The sequence below is a fragment of the Prunus dulcis genome, chromosome 1 (genome assembly GCF_902201215.1).
Source record: "Prunus dulcis chromosome 1, ALMONDv2, whole genome shotgun sequence".
In the NCBI taxonomy this organism is placed as follows: Eukaryota; Viridiplantae; Streptophyta; class Magnoliopsida; order Rosales; family Rosaceae; genus Prunus; species Prunus dulcis.
The window spans coordinates 20,139,024-20,156,209 of NC_047650.1; the positions used below are offsets into that span (position 1 = coordinate 20,139,024).

Here is a 17,186-nt window from a genome sequence, read left to right on the forward strand (position 1 = left end):
CCGGACCATTACAGGAAAAGACTACGAATGCCTTTTTTCTCTTCTTCTTGTTGGGATAAAAAAAAAAAACCACTAAAATGTTCTATTTTACTTTTGGATTCCTTTAGGTGCCAAATGGAGAACTTTGAGCCTACCACCCTTGGCCAAAAATAAACGGTGCACAAATATATATACCAAAAAGAAGAAGAAAAATCTAAAAAGTCTCTATTAACTAAATAAAGGGGTTGTATGATACATATTTAAAAAATATTCAACCCGCTCACATATCTAATGAATGATTAAGATTAAAATTCATTAACTAGTTCGTAACAAAAATCATTATTAAAAAACCCCCTATTTTGATCATGCGTCACCAATATAACAAATGTTCTGATCACACCTTTTTCAATTTCATAGATTTTAAATTGACGATAAAAGAAGATAGGTGAAATGTTGCTTGTACTCTAATGTTGTACATGAAAGCGTGGTCCGTCGGAGCGTTAGCCGGGAATATTTTCCAGCCCATATAATGAAGGACCACATCACTGGTCATGGGACACCTGAGAAAAAAAATCAATTTCATTTTATTTTTCCAATTTCCCCCAAATTTTAGATATTTTATTATTGGTAATTGCATAACACTTTTATTAGTTTCCTGTATACTGTTCGAAAGTCCAGTCCAGTGTTGTCTGTCGGGCATGGATATGGAGGGAAATTTTACGGCGGGCCCCACCTCAATGAAGTGCCCATAGTGTGCTTGACAGAAGCATCTCTCAGATTGAGTGTCCCATCCCCACGCTCCTCAACTGCCAGCCTTGGCGCGTTTTAGCAACGGACTTCCATCAGCCCCGCCGCTGGATCCAAACGACGAGTCGTCCTTACAAATTTCAAACGACGCGCGGAGAAGGTTGCGTTGGTACGACCAGTCGTCCTCGTTTCTCGTACCCCTGTAAAGTTAACCACTGTCACAGAGAGAGACAGTGAGAGAGTCCCAGAAAACTGTTGGAAGAGAATACAAGGGCCCGAAACGACGTCGTCCCCATGGGCTGCTGATTCTTCTCAGTCTTTCCCAACAAGTAACAAGGAAGTCACAAATCCCCGCAAATAAAAGCAGAGAGATAAAAAGAGAAAGTGAAAGAAAGCGAGGAAAAAAGGAAAGAGAAGGGCTTTTTGGGGAAGAAGGTGTTATTTCTCGCATTTATCAAAGAGAGGTTTTTGTGTCTCTCTGTCTCTTTCGACATTTTCAGGTTTAATGAAATTGCCAAGAGACTCAGTTTCTCAGTGCTCTAAATCTTAATCTTAATTAGTTTAGTGTTAATTAAGTGGGTGTGGCGCTAAGCTTAACCAAAAGGGCTCAAAGCCTCATGAAAATGTTTTCTTGCCTCTTTCTTTCTTAGGGTTCCTTCCTTCTTACTCCCTCTGTCTTTCTCTCTCTTCTTTTTGTTTCGGGTGGGCCGTACTGCTACTTCTAGGGTTTTGAAGCTGAAACAAAAATAGTAAAAAAGGAAAAATAAAAAAAAGAGATTGGAGGCTCTGTAGCTTTGAGAGTGGGGGGTTGAAATCCATGCAGCTGGAGCTGAATCAGCTGATGATATAGATGCTGGGGTTTGTTTGGATGTGATTTCTACTGGGTTTCCTTAATCGTGGGTTTTGGTAGATTGGAGCGAAATCTAAAATGTGCAAGATCTTGATGAATGAGGTTAAGTGCTTAGAATCAGCGAAGATGGAGCATTGTCTTAGTGCTAATTGATATTTCTTGGCAAGTTGGAAGAGAAATCGCGCTCTTAAACATGCATTTCACAAAGCTCGATGACTCTCCTATGTTCCGCAAGCAGGTTTTCTCTCTCTCTATCTCTCTCTGCCGTTTGGCTGCTTATATCTCTCTTTGTTTGCGTGGTTTGGTTGTCGCATTTTGTTCCTCATTCCAATGACATGTTTGGCTGCTGAGAAATTTCGGAAGAGAAACTAAAGTTTGGAATTTGAATCTCATGGCTGGCTTGGGGGCTGTGATTTCTCTGCAACAAAATGGAGCATGTGCTGCCGATAGTTGTACATTTTAGAGAAGTGAATTGCATTGGCACAATCGCCATCTGCCACATCCCTTAAATTGCTGAATTATTTAGCATTTGCCAGTTGTGTAATTTGAAATGAATTGATGCGAGTTATGCAAGTTCAAGTTGAAAAGGTTTTAGTTTGCTCCTGTTGTTTCTGAGTTGCAAGACAGCCCAACCTAATTTATTTTTTCAATAATATGTCTCGGTTTAACTTCCACCGATTTCACGTTCTGTAGAAGAACAGAGAGTTAGTTAGCTGTATTTGTATTCTCTGCAGAGGGCTGAAAATATGAAGCTTTGCAAAGATGTCTCTGTTATAGTTCCCAGACTTCTTAAATCTGCTTATACCCTGCTCGGGGTTTATATTACTCAGGCTCTGAAAATGTCGAGTGTAGCGAATGTTAAATAGCACCCCCCCTTCCCTTCTTATCGTATTTACTTTGTGATGCATGTGAATAATGTTGCTATCTCCATTCCTGTCACTGCATTCTGTTATATCCATTATACGTGGGTTCATGACATTATCACTAGTTATGGACTTTGCTGCGGTATGTAGTCATTGATAATTCTTTTGGTGGAGCAGATACTGTGCATGGAGGAAAATGCTGAATCATTGAGGGAGAGAAGTTTAAGGTTTTACAAAGGATGCCGAAAATACACGTATGTCTACAAATAACTGTTTGATGGAATTTTTTGACTTTGCCAATTGTTGTGTATTCAATTACATTGCTGATGATATAAAATGTAAATTTCATTTGGTACCATGAAAGACTTGACCACTTAGTATCTTATGCTTTTTGCACTTCCTATAACTCTCAAATATGCAGAGCATATGAAAATTTGATAATTTAACATACATGTTGTCAGGTGGTTTTGGATCTTCCTTATCTTGTTTTTGCTGGATGGAATCAACCTTTGCTAAACATGTTTTGTTTGTCAGGGAATTACTTAAAAGTTTTTTTTTCTTTTTGTTTTTGCTTGCAGTGAAGGACTTGGGGAAGCATATGATGGGGACATTGCTTTTGCTAGTGCCCTAGAAACTTTTGGCGGGGGGCATAATGATCCAATTAGTGTGGCTTTTGGAGGTATGCCAATTTGTCATCATAAAGAGTATCAAACATTGGTGATTTTCTTTTATAGTTGCTTCATCGGTGGGTGCATTGGGGTCACCCAAGTGCACCCAATTCTTTTCCATTCTGACCAAATTTGAACTATAATCTCATTTGTTATCAGGATTATGTGTGTTAGCCAAAAGAAAATTAAACAAAAAGGAAACAAATTCACAGATAGTGCATGTTGTTGAAACGACTATTAGAAGCAGGTATAAGCTGCTTTTGGCATTTATTAATTGGCTCCTCTCTTCTTCTCTAGGCCCTGTTATGACCAAATTTACGATAGCACTGAGAGAAATTGGGACATACAAGGAAGTTCTTCGATCTCAGGTGATAACTTTGTTTTATCTGTTGCTGCAAGCTAAAGGCTTCCTTCTGTTTTTGCAATCACAATATTTTGGCTGCAGTTCCCAGAATATCAATTCAATATGCAGTTTGAGAGATGTTCGTTATCAGTTGAAATGGTTTCTTCTTAATTTAGGCTTGTGAAGAATTCCATTTTGAAGCTTGATATCATTTCCATGTTTTGAAGTTTTTGCTTTACTATGAGGCTTTACTTGAGCAAAAGTAACTCTTAACTGCATACATTTTATGGCTGACAGAACACATTGTGGCGTATGCAGTCACAGGAAGTTTAATATGCTTTGGATTCCCTAGTCAAATGGCTTTCCATGATCCTTTTTTTGTAGCTCTCTGTGTTCGTTGCCTGTTGGATTAGTAGTTTATTTTATGTCATGCATAATGTCAAGCTATAGTATTAACCTGTTTTTCCTCTCCCTTACAGGTTGAGCATATGCTAAATGACAGACTGTTACAATTTGTGAATATTGATTTGCATGAGGTCAAGGTATTGTGAAAAATTCCTGCATCAGGCGATTTAGGTTTATCTTTGTTTTTGTCAGTATCATTTGTGTCTTGTAGTTAGTGTTGAATGGAGTATTGGCTTTGTGCAGGAGGCGCGGAAGCGTTTTGACAAGGCTAGCCTTATTTATGACCAGGTGTGTGCTGCAGATCCTAAATTAATTTGCTTCTTTTGTTGAAGGAACTTCAATGCATTTAGTGACTATTTTCTCATGTGTTGAATTTAGAAAATAGAATGATCTGTTCCAGTAAAATATTGCTAGCATTTAAAAATAAATAAATGCAGGATCTCCTGCAACTGTAGAAAGATTTTTATTTTATTTTTCATGTTCTAACCAAGTCTGAGGTATCTTGAAAGATAGTTCTGTAGGTTAGTTGAAATCTAGTAGAACCACACCAGATTCATTTGTATTTTTTGGGAACTTGTTTGGGAGAGATTTATTGGTGTGATTTCTTCCCGTATCTTTGATTTGTTAGAGCTTGCCTTTTCCTATTCTTTTTTTTTGCAGCTGTATATAACAACCTTGTTTTTCATAATTTAATATGGGATTTGAATCATTGATAGATCTTGCAGCTACTTTGGGATTAATAAGACTCTTTGAAATTAATTGAGTATGTCATACGTAGTTTGATACTTATGTTACCGCAGGCTCGCGAGAAATTTCTCTCATTGAGAAAAGGCACAAAGAATGATGTAGCTTCCATGCTAGAGGAGGTACTATGCAGTGCAAACTCTAATTATATTTGTAAATATATGTTCTTATCTATGGCATTGAAAATTATCCATTCTTTACATTCTAATACAGCTTAGAGATATTGCAGGAACTTCATAATGCAAGGTCTACATTTGAGCAAGCTCGTTTTAGTCTGGTAAGTTTCTCGAAGCTGTCCTTTTCGAAATCAATGATTTCATGTAATTGAAACATTGGCGTTATGATTTGGACCTTCTATTTTCAGGTGACTGCTCTTTCTAATGTTGAAGCAAAAAAGAGGTTTGAATTTCTGGAAGCGGTCAGTGGAACAATGGATGCACATCTTCGTTACTTCAAACAGGTGAATTGGAAGCCAGGTTTTCTGTCCTTTTCACATGCTTTATCACTAGTTTGTTGACCTTCAACCTTTTTCATGTGTAGGGTTATGAGTTGTTGCATCAAATGGAGCCATATATTAATCAGGTTTGTTATAAATGTGTATGTTAGTGTAATATTTAAGCCAAATCTAAATCAGGTTTGAGATTCTTATATTCCTAACTTTTCTATTCTGTTTGTAATGAGAATAATTGAAAATTTGACCTCTTACTATTTCATAGGTCTTGACTTATGCTCAACAATCAAGAGAAAGATCCAACTATGAACAGGCAGCTCTTAACGAAAGGATGCAAGAATACAAAAGACAGGTTGATCGAGAGAGTAGGTGGTCTTCCAATGGTTCTAATGGATCTCCTAATGGAGACGGGATACAAGCCATTGGTAGAAGTTCACATAAAATGATAGAGGCCGTTATGCAGTCTGCTGCAAAGGGAAAGGTTTGAAGAAGCTTCATTTTTTTTTTCCCAGTTATTGCCTTTAATTTATTTACGTGATCTATGTTCCACTTCTTTATGCATTTTGATATTGAAGTTGCTTTTGTTTCATGTCTACATTTAATACTACAGACAAAATTTAACAGTAATCAATAATCAGGTTCAAACCATTAGGCAAGGTTATCTCTCAAAACGTTCCTCGAACTTGAGGGGTGACTGGAAAAGAAGGTTTTTTGTTCTTGATAGCCGAGGAATGCTGTATTACTATCGAAAACAATGCAGTAAACCATCTGTAAGTAATTTTTTCAAGAAAGAAGTTAGGATGCAGAAGGCTTGAAGTTTGTCCCGGGCTTGACGTTAATATCAATGTTTTGTTATTGTGTTTGTCTATAACTTGTAGGGGTCTGGTAGCCAACTTTCTGGTCAGAGGAATAGTTCTGAGCTTGGTTCTGGACTTCTGAGTCGGTGGCTTTCTTCTCATTATCATGGTGGAGTGCACGATGAGAAATCTGTTGCTCATCACACAGTGAATCTGCTTACATCAACTATCAAAGTTGATGCTGACCAGTCAGATCTGAGGTTTTGTTTCAGGATCATTTCACCGACAAAGAACTATACTTTGCAGGTTCGATTCAGTGTAGCTGTCCCTTGTGAGCTTGGATTTAATTTTATGTATTTATGTAGTTCCTGAACGGTTTCTCAACCAATTTTAGCTGGTGATTCTGCTAATATGGCGAATATGTGATGGTTATTTGTATATAGGGGTTCCTGCAATGATATTTATTTATGCTTGTCAGTGCAGGCAGAGAGTGCACTTGATCAAATGGATTGGATTGAGAAGATAACAGGGGTTATTGCTTCATTACTTAGCTCTCAGGCTCCTGAGAGGGTAATTATTGTGAAGTTTTGCATGATTATGATGCCATTGATTTTCATAGTTGCTTTGATGATTTTTGTCCAATTCTTTTTCAGTTTCTGCCTGCTAGTCCCATGGGAAGCCATCGTCGTTCAGCAAGTGAGAGTAGTTCATTTGAGAGTTCTGATTTTGATCACACTGGAGTCGAAGAACTTGCATCTGAGAGGAGTCTTCCTACTGCACATTCTGACCGCCCATTGAGAAGCTCACAACAGCAACGATCTTCTTTAAAAAGTGAAAAGACAATCGACATGCTACGACGAGTATGTGGGAATGATAAGTGTGCTGATTGTAGTGCCCCAGAGCCAGATTGGGCATCATTAAATCTTGGTGTTCTCGTTTGCATAGAATGTTCTGGTGTTCATCGTAATCTTGGTGTACATATCTCAAAGGTAATCATTCTGCTTTCTTAGTCTTTTTACATGTTATATCTGTGAGCCATGCACTCTTAAATAAGTGTTGTGTAGGCATGCCTATCAAATGGCTATTATGTTATCCTGTTCTTTCTTCCTCTACTTTTTTACGCGTACAATCTCAAATATTTATAGAGTAGGAATCTAAAGAACCTTCCTCGTATGATTTTTACTAATGTGGTTTTTTTTAACTGACCAATAATGTGGTTTACTTTTCTAAAGGCAATAAGAATTGTTAACATGGAATGTGTAAACTGTCCAGTAATATTTTAAAATCTTTTTTCTGAGATTTTCTCTCCTCTGACCATGAATTTGGTGTACAATTACAGGAGAATTCAATAATTGTTCACATCATGATAAAGTGGAAACTATTATTTACTGGAAATTACTAAATTTTGTTTTGATTTGTATGTTATATGGACTGTAATATCTTCATAGGAACTTTTTTGTTTATAACTTGGTAAAGTGTCCATGGTAATGATATATGTACCGGTCCTATAAAAAAATGATATATGTATCAGTTGCTCATTTCTGCAACTCTTTTTCTTGGTGGCTTTTACTGCAGGTAAGGTCTCTTACACTGGATGTCAAAGCGTGGGAGCCTTCTGTTATAAATTTGTTTCAGTCTTTGGGTAATGCCTTTGCCAACTCTGTCTGGGAGGAACTTTTGCAATCAAGAAATGCGTTTCAGGTTGATCTTATATCCACAGGGTAGGGATTCTTTGTTACAACTCTTTCGAGTATCGTATATGTTTCATCTTTACTTGACTGTTGTGAGCATTCACTGCTATTCTTCTGGTGAAGGTCATACAAGTCTGATAAAAAACAGCTAGTTTTTATCAGCAAACCCAGTCAGAGTGATTCTATACCAGTTAAGGAGAAATTCATTCATGCAAAGGTATGCCCCTCGCTGTTGCTAATTGGATGACTTGAAAACAGAAGGAATTGCTCTCCTTTTTTAAATTTAAATTATGATGGATAATGTGTGAATATGATCTAGATAAGTTGATACATCAAGACATTAGAATTTTTTTGGTCTAATGGCTAAGATTGCTAGTATTACATACCAAGTTGATAGGGAAGCAATTCCTTTTCTAGAAAAAAATAAAAAAATAAAAAAATAAATTGATAGGGAAGCAATAGTTTTAGAACATCAGCCCAATCTAAAGAACAAGTATTTTCTAATATTAAAGACAGAAATTTTGTCTAGAATATATTTTGATTAGCTCTAAGATGTGGAGAGTAGTTTGAGATTGTGAACCCTTATCAGCTTATTGGAATACTTGTTATCCTCTCGTTTATCGCTTTTAGGTGATCATGGTTTAGGCATCTTGCAAGAAGGGCTGTACGTAGTGTATAAAGGCATAACCTCATTGTTCCTCCATAATGTGGATGAGGCTAGCTTGAATTCATTGTAGTTTTCACAATACCAATGATTTGGGAACCAATTTTTATTAACTTTATGATTATGAGTGTTCTCGAAGATCTCCTATGCTACCTGCTACTACTAGTTGATGTTATTCAGACTATGGAAATGTGGAACTAAATGTTTGTTTTATTTCGATCATAGTATGCAGAAAAGCTTTTTGTTCGGAAGCCAAAAGATGCACAATATACTCATTTGATAGCACAACAGATTTGGGAGGGTGTTCGTGCTAATGACAAGAAAGCTGTATATCGTCACATCGTTAATTCTGAACCAGATTTGAATGCGGTGTATGAGCAAGCATCATGTGCCTCTTCATTAACCCTTGCGAAAGTAATGCTGATGCATGAGCAGACTGGCCATGACCAAACCTCTAGCTGCTTAGCTGGGGATTCATTGGACAGGTCGTCTCCTAGCTCTTCAAACTTGAGTGGTACAAGTGAAGGCCATGCTGTGGAAGATCTAGATGGGTGCACTCTTCTTCACCTTGCTTGTGAAACTGCAGACATTGGAATGCTTGAACTCCTCTTACAGTATGGAGCAAATGTGAATGCAACTGATTCAAGAGGTCAAACACCACTTGACCGTTGTATTCTTAGAGGCAGAAACACATTCGCAAAGTTGCTTCTTTCAAGGTGACTATTGTCTTATGGTTAGATTTGCTGTTTTTGAAAACTCATTTATTACATCTTTCCCAATTTCTGCATATTTAACTAATTAGCTGTCAATTTCTTTTAAATGCTTCATTTTTACCTCTTATTTATGATTCGCTACTGAGGGGTTCGACTGCATCTGCAGGGGAGCTGATCCACGAGCATTAAATGGGGATGGTAAAACGCCCCTTGAGCTGGCAGTCGAGTCAAACTTTGATGATGGTGAGGTCCTTGCTATATTATCGGAGTCCAATGGATGAAACTATCGAATTAGCAACCATCCGAAGACAACGGCATGGATGCTGGATAATTTTCGTTAAAAGAAACAAAAGGTATCGCATTTGTATAATTATAGTTCATAAATTTGAAAGCTTGTTCTCCTTTGAATGAAATGGCACAAAGTGTTTTGCGGGTTTCAAGAGTGGTAGAATCGCCTGCCTGCCCCATGGGGGCACCGTTGCAAAATGTCGTCCAAGGTTGTAATTTAAAATGGCTCCCGTGGTCTGTGAGCCGAAAGGCATCTGGGAGCTTTCAGCGAAGGGCTCTGTAATGTGTTGTCTCTTGTTTATTCAGTTTTCTGCTTCCTTTTGGGTGAAGCTGTGAGGATTTAGTTTAGGCCATTGTGTATTTGTACATTGATTTCTTTTAGTGAAGCTTTTGGTTGTTGTAACTCTTTTGACTGAACAAACTTCCAACCCTGTGTTATTCCAGTTTAAAGATTCGGAAGAGGGAAAGAGGAGAAAAGAGGGAGAAGATGAAAGTAATACCCAAAAAGAAAGCAAAAAATTTCCCGGAAATTGATGACTTTTGATGGTTTTCTTTGCAAGGAAGGATATTTATGATACGGAGGCAAGAAATAATTATCTGGATTTGATTTTGTGTAAAAGAGTTCCTTAATCATATTTGTGAAAACATAAGAAAATAGAAAATAAATATGATGATCTTGAATCATCCAATCTTATCCACGTCAGACTAAGATACAAAGATCTGAAATGAGGAAAAGACTGCACTGACATATCTTTTGATGGGTCCAGCCTGTGAGCGGAGCCTCTATGATGTTACGCTCCCTTGTCATGGCATGTCAGTCAAATGTAGCAGAACCCATCACGTAAGGCGCAACAGACAGCTTGGTCTGCGGGTCTCCCTGCAAGTCAAAGGGCTACTGAATCCATCCACCACTATATTTCTCTAGGCGGAATGTCATTTTTCATTCTTGTCGTTCACCCACCGATTTTACAACTCTGATCATCTTCGTAGCATCATTTATGTCATTTTATTGTAGTTTTAAATCGCTTGCAATGTATAATAAATTTGTCAAATTTCTTTCAATATCGTTCAAAATACCCTCCACACTTACTATGTTCCGAGAAAATTCGGACGTATCTTTAATGTAAGAGGTATAATCAAACCGCATAGATCAAAATGAAAAATCCAACAAACATAAGAACTAGAAGTGATTTTATGCCTTCCATTTATTTATTTACTTGTTTCAAGTAGAAACAAATGAAGCAGGTGAGTGATGGTGCTAACTCAACTGCCCTGAATGACTCCGTTGATTTATGAAACGCAAGATGATTAAAAAAATGTTTTCTCATTTCAATTTTCGAGACTTACCTTTTTATTTATTTATAATGAAATGGAGGTGAAAAGCCCTCCTTGCTCCTGTTGGGCCTGAAAAGGCAAAGGCCCACACGTGCACGCGTGTTGGTGTTTCACTCGTCCCGAGACCCATCGATTCTTTTGAACCACCGGAAAGCGGAAGCCAGACCAACCATGAACGACTGGAACGACCCCAGCAAACGTGTAAAAGATAATATTCCATTTCCATCCCCACAAAAATTAATAATTATATTCCAAAGCAACGGTTTATTAAATTTTTGTTGTTGTTGGGCATTACTTTAATTAATTTAAACAACAAACAAACCAAAAGCCAAAAAGAAAAACACTTTACTAATCAGTAATCAGCATTTGGCTAATCTGTAATCTCCCCCAACCATTTTTTTATATAATCGGAATAAATTCCCGCGGTGGTTCCTTCTCAACGGTTGGGATCTCTTCCCGGACCAGCCAACGGCGGATATGTATTTGGCGTTGCTCGGGCTTGTCTCACACGGTTCGATGTTTCGCTTTCGGCCCTCGTGATAGCGACACAGTGCCAACGTGGCGCAGTGGACCCCGGGGCTTGGTAGTCTGAAAGGCGGGAAGCCCAGTTTTGTCCTCCGCATGAGAGAGAAAGAAAAGCAAAAAGAGCCTGAGAAAGTGCGTGTAAAATGTATCTCTCCTCTCAGACACAGAGAGAGAGAGAGAGAGAGAGAGAGAGAGAGAGAGAGAGGGAGGGAGAGAGAAATACAGTGAGAGAGGTAGGGATTTTTGTTTGTATTTTGAATTTTTTTACAAGGGACAATAATAATAGTGGTAGCCAGAGGCAGGAAGAGTACCGGGTTGTTGTATACTTGCTGTGTAGTTTGTGAACAAAAGAACTTGCTTTGTTTTGTGAGACTCTGTGTGTGACACTCTCTAACTTTGAAACGGCAAAGTTTCAAAACTTGCCCCTTCTTTTCTTCTTGTCATTTTTGGCGAGCACTTTGGGTCTTCTAAGTTCTTCAATCTCTGTGTCTCTGCTGATGAGTAGTGGGGGTTTGTTTTTGTTATTTGTATTTTCGAGCATGTTGAAGGGGTGTAAATGAGGGGCTTGAAGAGAAAAAGATGCGAATCGGTGACGAAATTATTCTTTGCGTCTTTCTTCTGAGGATTTTTGCGTCAAAAAATTCGATTTTTATCTGATATTCTCCTCTTTCATGTGCCCCTTGAAGCTTCTCTCATGGGTTCTCCCGCACTTTTCCCCACTACTTCAAGCATTTCTGGACTGGGTTGCATTTTCTGCGTCTCTAAGCTCCATGGAGACTAAAGCCTTAAGAAAAACAAAGCAAAAATTTGAGCTTTGACGCCAAAGCAGCTGCTACTCTTGAGTGTGGTCAAATACTCAAGAAAGATTTGAGCTTTAAGATTGGTTTTGTTTATTTTCATCTGGGTTATTTAACTTCAAGCTCTTGGTTTGCCTACTATATGTAACATGTGGGTTTCAGTTTGGCTTTTCTGAGCCTTTGCTCTCACTGTCTTGCTTTTGAGATTTGTGGCTTTCTACTCTCTAATGGATAGAAGAAGAAGTACTTCAAAATTGAACAGTAGGCTTACTAGGCTTCTCCTTTTGCTATTCATATTCTGCTTTCGCCAAGAAACTGTGCAGTGCCAAGAAACTGAGCCTCCATCGTCGTCAAAGCAGCCCCACTTCAAGAACCAGCTTCAAAGAATCATTCTCAGCATTGTGTTGGGAGTAGTGACAGGACTAATTTGTGCCCTTCTCACTGCTCTCTTGGTCCGCTGCTTTCTCCGCTACATTAGCAGAACCCCAATTCTAAAAGGCCCTGTCATATTTTCTCCGAAAATCGATCCCAAGACGCTCCAATTGGCATTAACTAATGAAAACCAGTTACTGGGTTCTAGCCCAAATGGCAAGTACTACAGGACTGTTCTTGACAATGGGCTTATCATTGCAGTCAAGCAGCTTGGACCCTTTTCCGAGTGTAGTTCGCCAGAGTCTCAGAGCAAGTCGGTGAAGAGGCGAATACAGCAGGAGCTTGAAGTTCTTGCTGGCCTGAGGCATAGGCATTTGATGAGCCTGAGGGCTTATGTTCGTGAACACGATAGGTTCTCTTTGGTTTATGATTTTGTGCCCAATGGGAGCCTAGAGGATGCTATGAATAGAGTTAGAGCAAACCAATTGCAGCTTGGTTGGGAAGTTCGGCTTCGGGTTGCAGTTGGGGTGATTAAGGGGCTTCAGTATCTTCACTCGTATGTTCCTCAGATTATGCACTACAACTTAAAGCCTACAAATGTTATGTTGGATTCGGAGTTTGAACCGAGATTGGGAGATTATGGGTTGGCCAAGCTTACGCCTTATTTGGATGGAGCAACATCTGGCTACAGCGCTCCAGAGTGTTTCCAGAATGGCAGGTACACATATCAAACTTTGATAATATCCAAACTTGGTAATGTTTCGTTTTGTACAATTACTATGCCATTCTGTTGAGGAAGCTATATTGATATATTTGTGGAACTTGTAATTGGGTTTAATGATATTTGTGCACAGTTCCTAGTAATTTTCTTGCTTTTACAATACTTATCAGGAGTTTGGTATTCCACATCGCAAATGTTTAGTCTGGGGCAGGATTGGATTAGGTCTGCTACCTTTTAATTTCCATTAGCCATTTAGCTTCTTTTTCAAATGTCTCGCTCTCCTGCACAAGGTGATGGATACTCGAAACTCACGGCCAATACAGGGGTGTGTGTTTTGTGGGTGGGATTGCAATCCCACACACACCCTTTGTCGCACTTTTTTTTCGCCCCTGTATGGAATTCTGAAAGTTTCCCTTGGAGCTGGTTTATTCTCATAGTTGTTAAGATATAATAAGGCTTTGTAGAACTTCAGAATATTGATGGTTGTTTGCCTTAACTTTGGTGCTATGGGGTCTTATATGAAGCAGTTGTGTTATATTGACTCGCTTGTAGTATGGAAATAAAAACAGATATACTCTTCCACTAAAGGCATTATATTCAATTTTGACAGGTACAGTGATAAGAGCGACATCTTCAGCTTTGGGATGATATTGGGTGTTTTATTAACTGGTAGAGACCCAACTGACCCCTTCTTTGGGGAAGCAGCTAGTGGTGGAAGTTTAGGACGGTGGCTGCGGCACTTGCAGCAAGCCGGGGAGGCACGGGAAGCATTAGATAAGAGTATAATAGGGGAAGAGGGGGAGGAAGATGAGATGTTGATGGCAGTGAGAATTGCTGTTGTATGCCTATCAGATTTGCCAGCAGAGAGACCCTCAAGTGATGAGCTTGTTCACATGCTAACCCAACTGCACAGTTTTTGAATCAAATGTAAGTATTTTGTTGAGTTGAAGCTCCTATTTCTGTAGATTTTGGGGAACTAGACTTCAGAAATGTTTGCTCTCAGGTTTTGGTCTGCAATCTGAACGTCTTTTCAAGTTGTAAGCTTCCCTGTTGTAATGTACGTACATTGACTGTGGTGAAGAAGTCAAGGAAATTTCTAACTTTGGAGTAAGAATGAGCAGATAACCCATGTGGGGCACATCTCTATTATTGTGTTTTTCACCTCCTGATGGTAGGGATTTGGTGGCAGTCTTTTTCTGGACAATACTTTTTTCAAAATCACGGGTCTTTTCAACCTGTGAAGTTGGACTATTCTCTACATGCCTGCTTCAATAACTATTCTGTGTAGATGTGCAATTTGAGAAAAGCTTCCATGTCAAGAGTATAATACTGTTTTTCTATTTTTCACCAATCAAATTAGATCATATGGAATGGTTACAATGCATGACGGATTCGATGGAAATATCAAAATAGTGCTATTTTCGTGATGTACAATTTTTTTTTCGTACTTCAGTGTTCTTGTAGGCATGGATTCAAGTTCTAAGGTGGATGCAACCAGCTAACACGCAGTCTACAAATCAACTAATATTTCATAAAAGAATCAAATAGTAATATGAGTATTTAATAAGTCTTTTGATAACCTTGCTTATTGGATTAATAATTCTTTTTCAAAGGCTCCATTTACTTTCTTGCTGTGATCCCCATCCCCATGGTTCTATTTTGGAAGATGTAAAAGCCATTATTGGTTGAGTTTGTCTTGCCTAGAGTGTGTCACAAATTGTATCCACATGTGATGAACATGACTAGGAAGCAAGAAGAGACAGGAAAAAGCATGTGGTGGGGATACTCAGAAACCAAGCAGCTCATGCAATTTGGGCCCAAAATTAGCATGCTTGAAAAGAAAAAAGAAAAAAAGCGAGTTAAAAAGCATGAGAAGGATTAGAAAAGATGACCTAACCACTTCCAGCTGTGACTGCTAGTAGAACCCAACCTTCCATTCTTTTAATTATTAATAGCATTCATAATGGGCTCTTTAAATTATATTTTTAGACAAATTTTAGAGATAAAATGGAAAAATAGAACTTCAATCATGCTCCCTATTCACCTCCTAAAATAGAAAGACCTTTAGGAGCTCATAAATTTAAGGAGAGAGAAATGACTCTTAGTGCCCGTTTGGCATTGTTTATTTGGGGTAATAAGTGATTTTTTTAAAATTTTGAGAAGTCCAACCCATTTGGTAAACTGTAAGAAAATCACTTATTGTTAAAAATTGCTCTGAGAGAAAGCTATAAAGGAAAGCAACTAATGAGGTGCTTTCATTTTCTGATTATTCAGGAATCAGTTTCGAAGAGGCGCTGGGTTTAATGATTATGCGGCAATCATTTTCTGATTATGCATAAAATCAATACCAACAACACTTTTAACAAAAATTTTACTAAATGCCAAACTGCTTTATCTCACAGCTGATTTCTCTCACAGCAAATCTGACAGCGATTATTTTCACAGCAGAGCAATGCCAAACTGGCCCTTAGTGACTCTCTATAATTTAATGCTCCTTTATTTAATGAAAATTTCAAACCTTTAATTAATGCTAATTATTTTTTAAAAGAGATTGACCAATGAAAAAAGAGTTATAGCATTTATGACTCCCCAAACTAGAGAGCACCATTGGAGTTTAAATTTTATAGAGAGTTCCTAAAATAACTTTTATATGTTTTTAGCTAAAATTTAACAAAAAAATAGAGAGTATGATTGTGAATGCTTTAGGGTATATATATATTGAAAGATAATTATTAAGAGAAAATTATTTAAAGGAGAGGAATTCTTTTTCTTCTCAACAGATGAGAAATCCCCCAAGTCACAAGGTGAGGGTGGTAGAAGACTTCCACGAAACGGAGATAAAACTTTTTTCTACTTTCAGGTTCCAGTCAATAACACTATGATATACAGGATAACACTTCTACATGACATATCATTATTGACAGGAGATAGCAAGATAGTTCTATTTTTGTTGCAACTAAATTTTTTTCGAGGGTCAGGGGTGTTATAGTTTGTTAGCTTTTTGGGCCTTGGGCTTCATGTTATAAACAAAAATTAGTGGTGGGAAAAATTGCAAGTGTTTGGGCCGGAAGGTGTTTGCTTTGTCTCACTTTGGGCTGTGGGTGAAATGTCAAATTGCCAAAGAAAAGAAAGAAAGACAAAAACTGGAGTGTGGGAGAAAAATCCAAGTACGAGCATCTCTCAATCCATTCATTTAGTTTTGTTTTTGTGGACGAAATCTCAATCCACTTAGTTCACCACCAAATTCCCAGTTAAAGCAGAAAGTTAATATCTTATCCGGTCTCAAAAAATCTATGCTACCTTATCCAATATCCATCCAAGTCATTGCCCAGGCTGATATATTATAGTGCTGAGCTTTTGCCCCTTTTTAACTCGAGCAAATCAAAACCAACTTACATCCAACAAAATGCAGGCCATTCTACCATCTGTATCACCCCTTGCCCTTGCAACACCCACCACCACCAAGTCCCTTGCCTTGCCATGCAGCTCCTCCATTCCAAGGCTACTAAAATCCCCAAGGTGCCCCCCACTCAAGGCAGCCAATGTCACAGAAGACCCTTCTGCTGTTGATTACAGCTCCGTCACTTCGTAAGTCAATACCACTCTCAGCTCTGTCTTCTTATTGATCTTAATATTCTGATCAATTGTTTGCTCAAACATAAGCATTATTTTGTGAAATTTACAGTGTTTTTCCGGCAGAGGCTTGCGACACAATCGGAGGAGAAGCTTGTGATGTCGAAATGTATCCTGAGGTGAAGCTCAAACCAGAAGACAGGAACAACACAGCAAAGACTACTTCTGAGCAGTTGGATAGAGATTATCTAGAGTACGACAGCCCCAAGACGTAAGATGAATAATCTTTTATTGGTTTGAGGTCTGAAATTTTGTATTTTCTTTTTGATTGCCTAAAATGGTTCTATGTTGATGATTGCTGCAGGGTCTTTCCTGGAGAGGCTTGTGATGATCTGGGAGGAGAATTTTGTGAGCCTGAGTATCAGAGAGGGGTTCACTAGGCCCTGAGATCTTTTCTTTTCTCATCTCAGCTCTATTGTTGACTCTAATAATTTTGTGAATAATTACTATTTGGAAGGGTAGCTGGCAATGTTCTTGAATAATAAATAATGAACATGAACATGTAAGAATATAGCCCAGTTGGGAAATTCTAGTTGCAAATTCTGATCTTCACAATTTTCTTTGCTTCAATATTTGAAAAACTCAGAATCAGGGATGCTA

At 38.3% G+C, this 17,186-nt stretch overlaps 3 protein-coding genes across 4 annotated transcripts; all 3 read left to right on the top strand.

Moving 5' to 3' along the window:
* Nucleotides 1-902: 902 nt before the first annotated feature.
* LOC117623320 (ADP-ribosylation factor GTPase-activating protein AGD3) lies at nucleotides 903-9,606 on the top strand. Its single transcript, XM_034354286.1, has 19 exons — nucleotides 903-1,814; nucleotides 2,617-2,693; nucleotides 3,018-3,118; nucleotides 3,405-3,475; nucleotides 3,930-3,992; nucleotides 4,099-4,143; nucleotides 4,656-4,721; nucleotides 4,829-4,876; nucleotides 4,964-5,059; nucleotides 5,140-5,181; nucleotides 5,316-5,531; nucleotides 5,689-5,820; nucleotides 5,929-6,153; nucleotides 6,331-6,417; nucleotides 6,501-6,836; nucleotides 7,423-7,568; nucleotides 7,662-7,755; nucleotides 8,428-8,918; nucleotides 9,082-9,606. Exons 1-19 carry the CDS (start codon nucleotides 1,770-1,772, stop codon nucleotides 9,194-9,196), a joined length of 2,496 nt encoding a protein of 831 aa, XP_034210177.1. The 5' UTR covers nucleotides 903-1,769; the 3' UTR covers nucleotides 9,197-9,606.
* Nucleotides 9,607-11,245: 1,639 nt separating this feature from the next.
* On the top strand, nucleotides 11,246-14,272 carry LOC117623402 (inactive leucine-rich repeat receptor-like protein kinase CORYNE). 2 transcript variants are annotated; one of them, XM_034354481.1, is made up of 3 exons: nucleotides 11,246-12,950; nucleotides 13,564-13,880; nucleotides 13,957-14,272. In XM_034354481.1, exons 1-2 carry the CDS (start codon nucleotides 12,088-12,090, stop codon nucleotides 13,871-13,873), a joined length of 1,173 nt encoding a protein of 390 aa, XP_034210372.1. In that variant the 5' UTR covers nucleotides 11,246-12,087; the 3' UTR covers nucleotides 13,874-13,880; nucleotides 13,957-14,272. The 2 variants fall into 2 exon arrangements, with proteins under 2 accessions (XP_034210372.1, XP_034210297.1); XM_034354406.1 differs by having other exon boundaries at nucleotides 13,564-14,272.
* A 1,876-nt stretch (nucleotides 14,273-16,148) lies between these two features.
* On the top strand, nucleotides 16,149-17,156 carry LOC117616673 (light-regulated protein, chloroplastic). The gene is made up of 3 exons (XM_034346060.1): nucleotides 16,149-16,541; nucleotides 16,639-16,797; nucleotides 16,891-17,156. The coding sequence occupies exons 1-3, from the start codon at nucleotides 16,360-16,362 to the stop codon at nucleotides 16,964-16,966; spliced, it is 417 nt and encodes a 138-aa protein (XP_034201951.1). The 5' UTR covers nucleotides 16,149-16,359; the 3' UTR covers nucleotides 16,967-17,156.
* The last annotated feature ends 30 nt before the right edge of the window (nucleotides 17,157-17,186 follow it).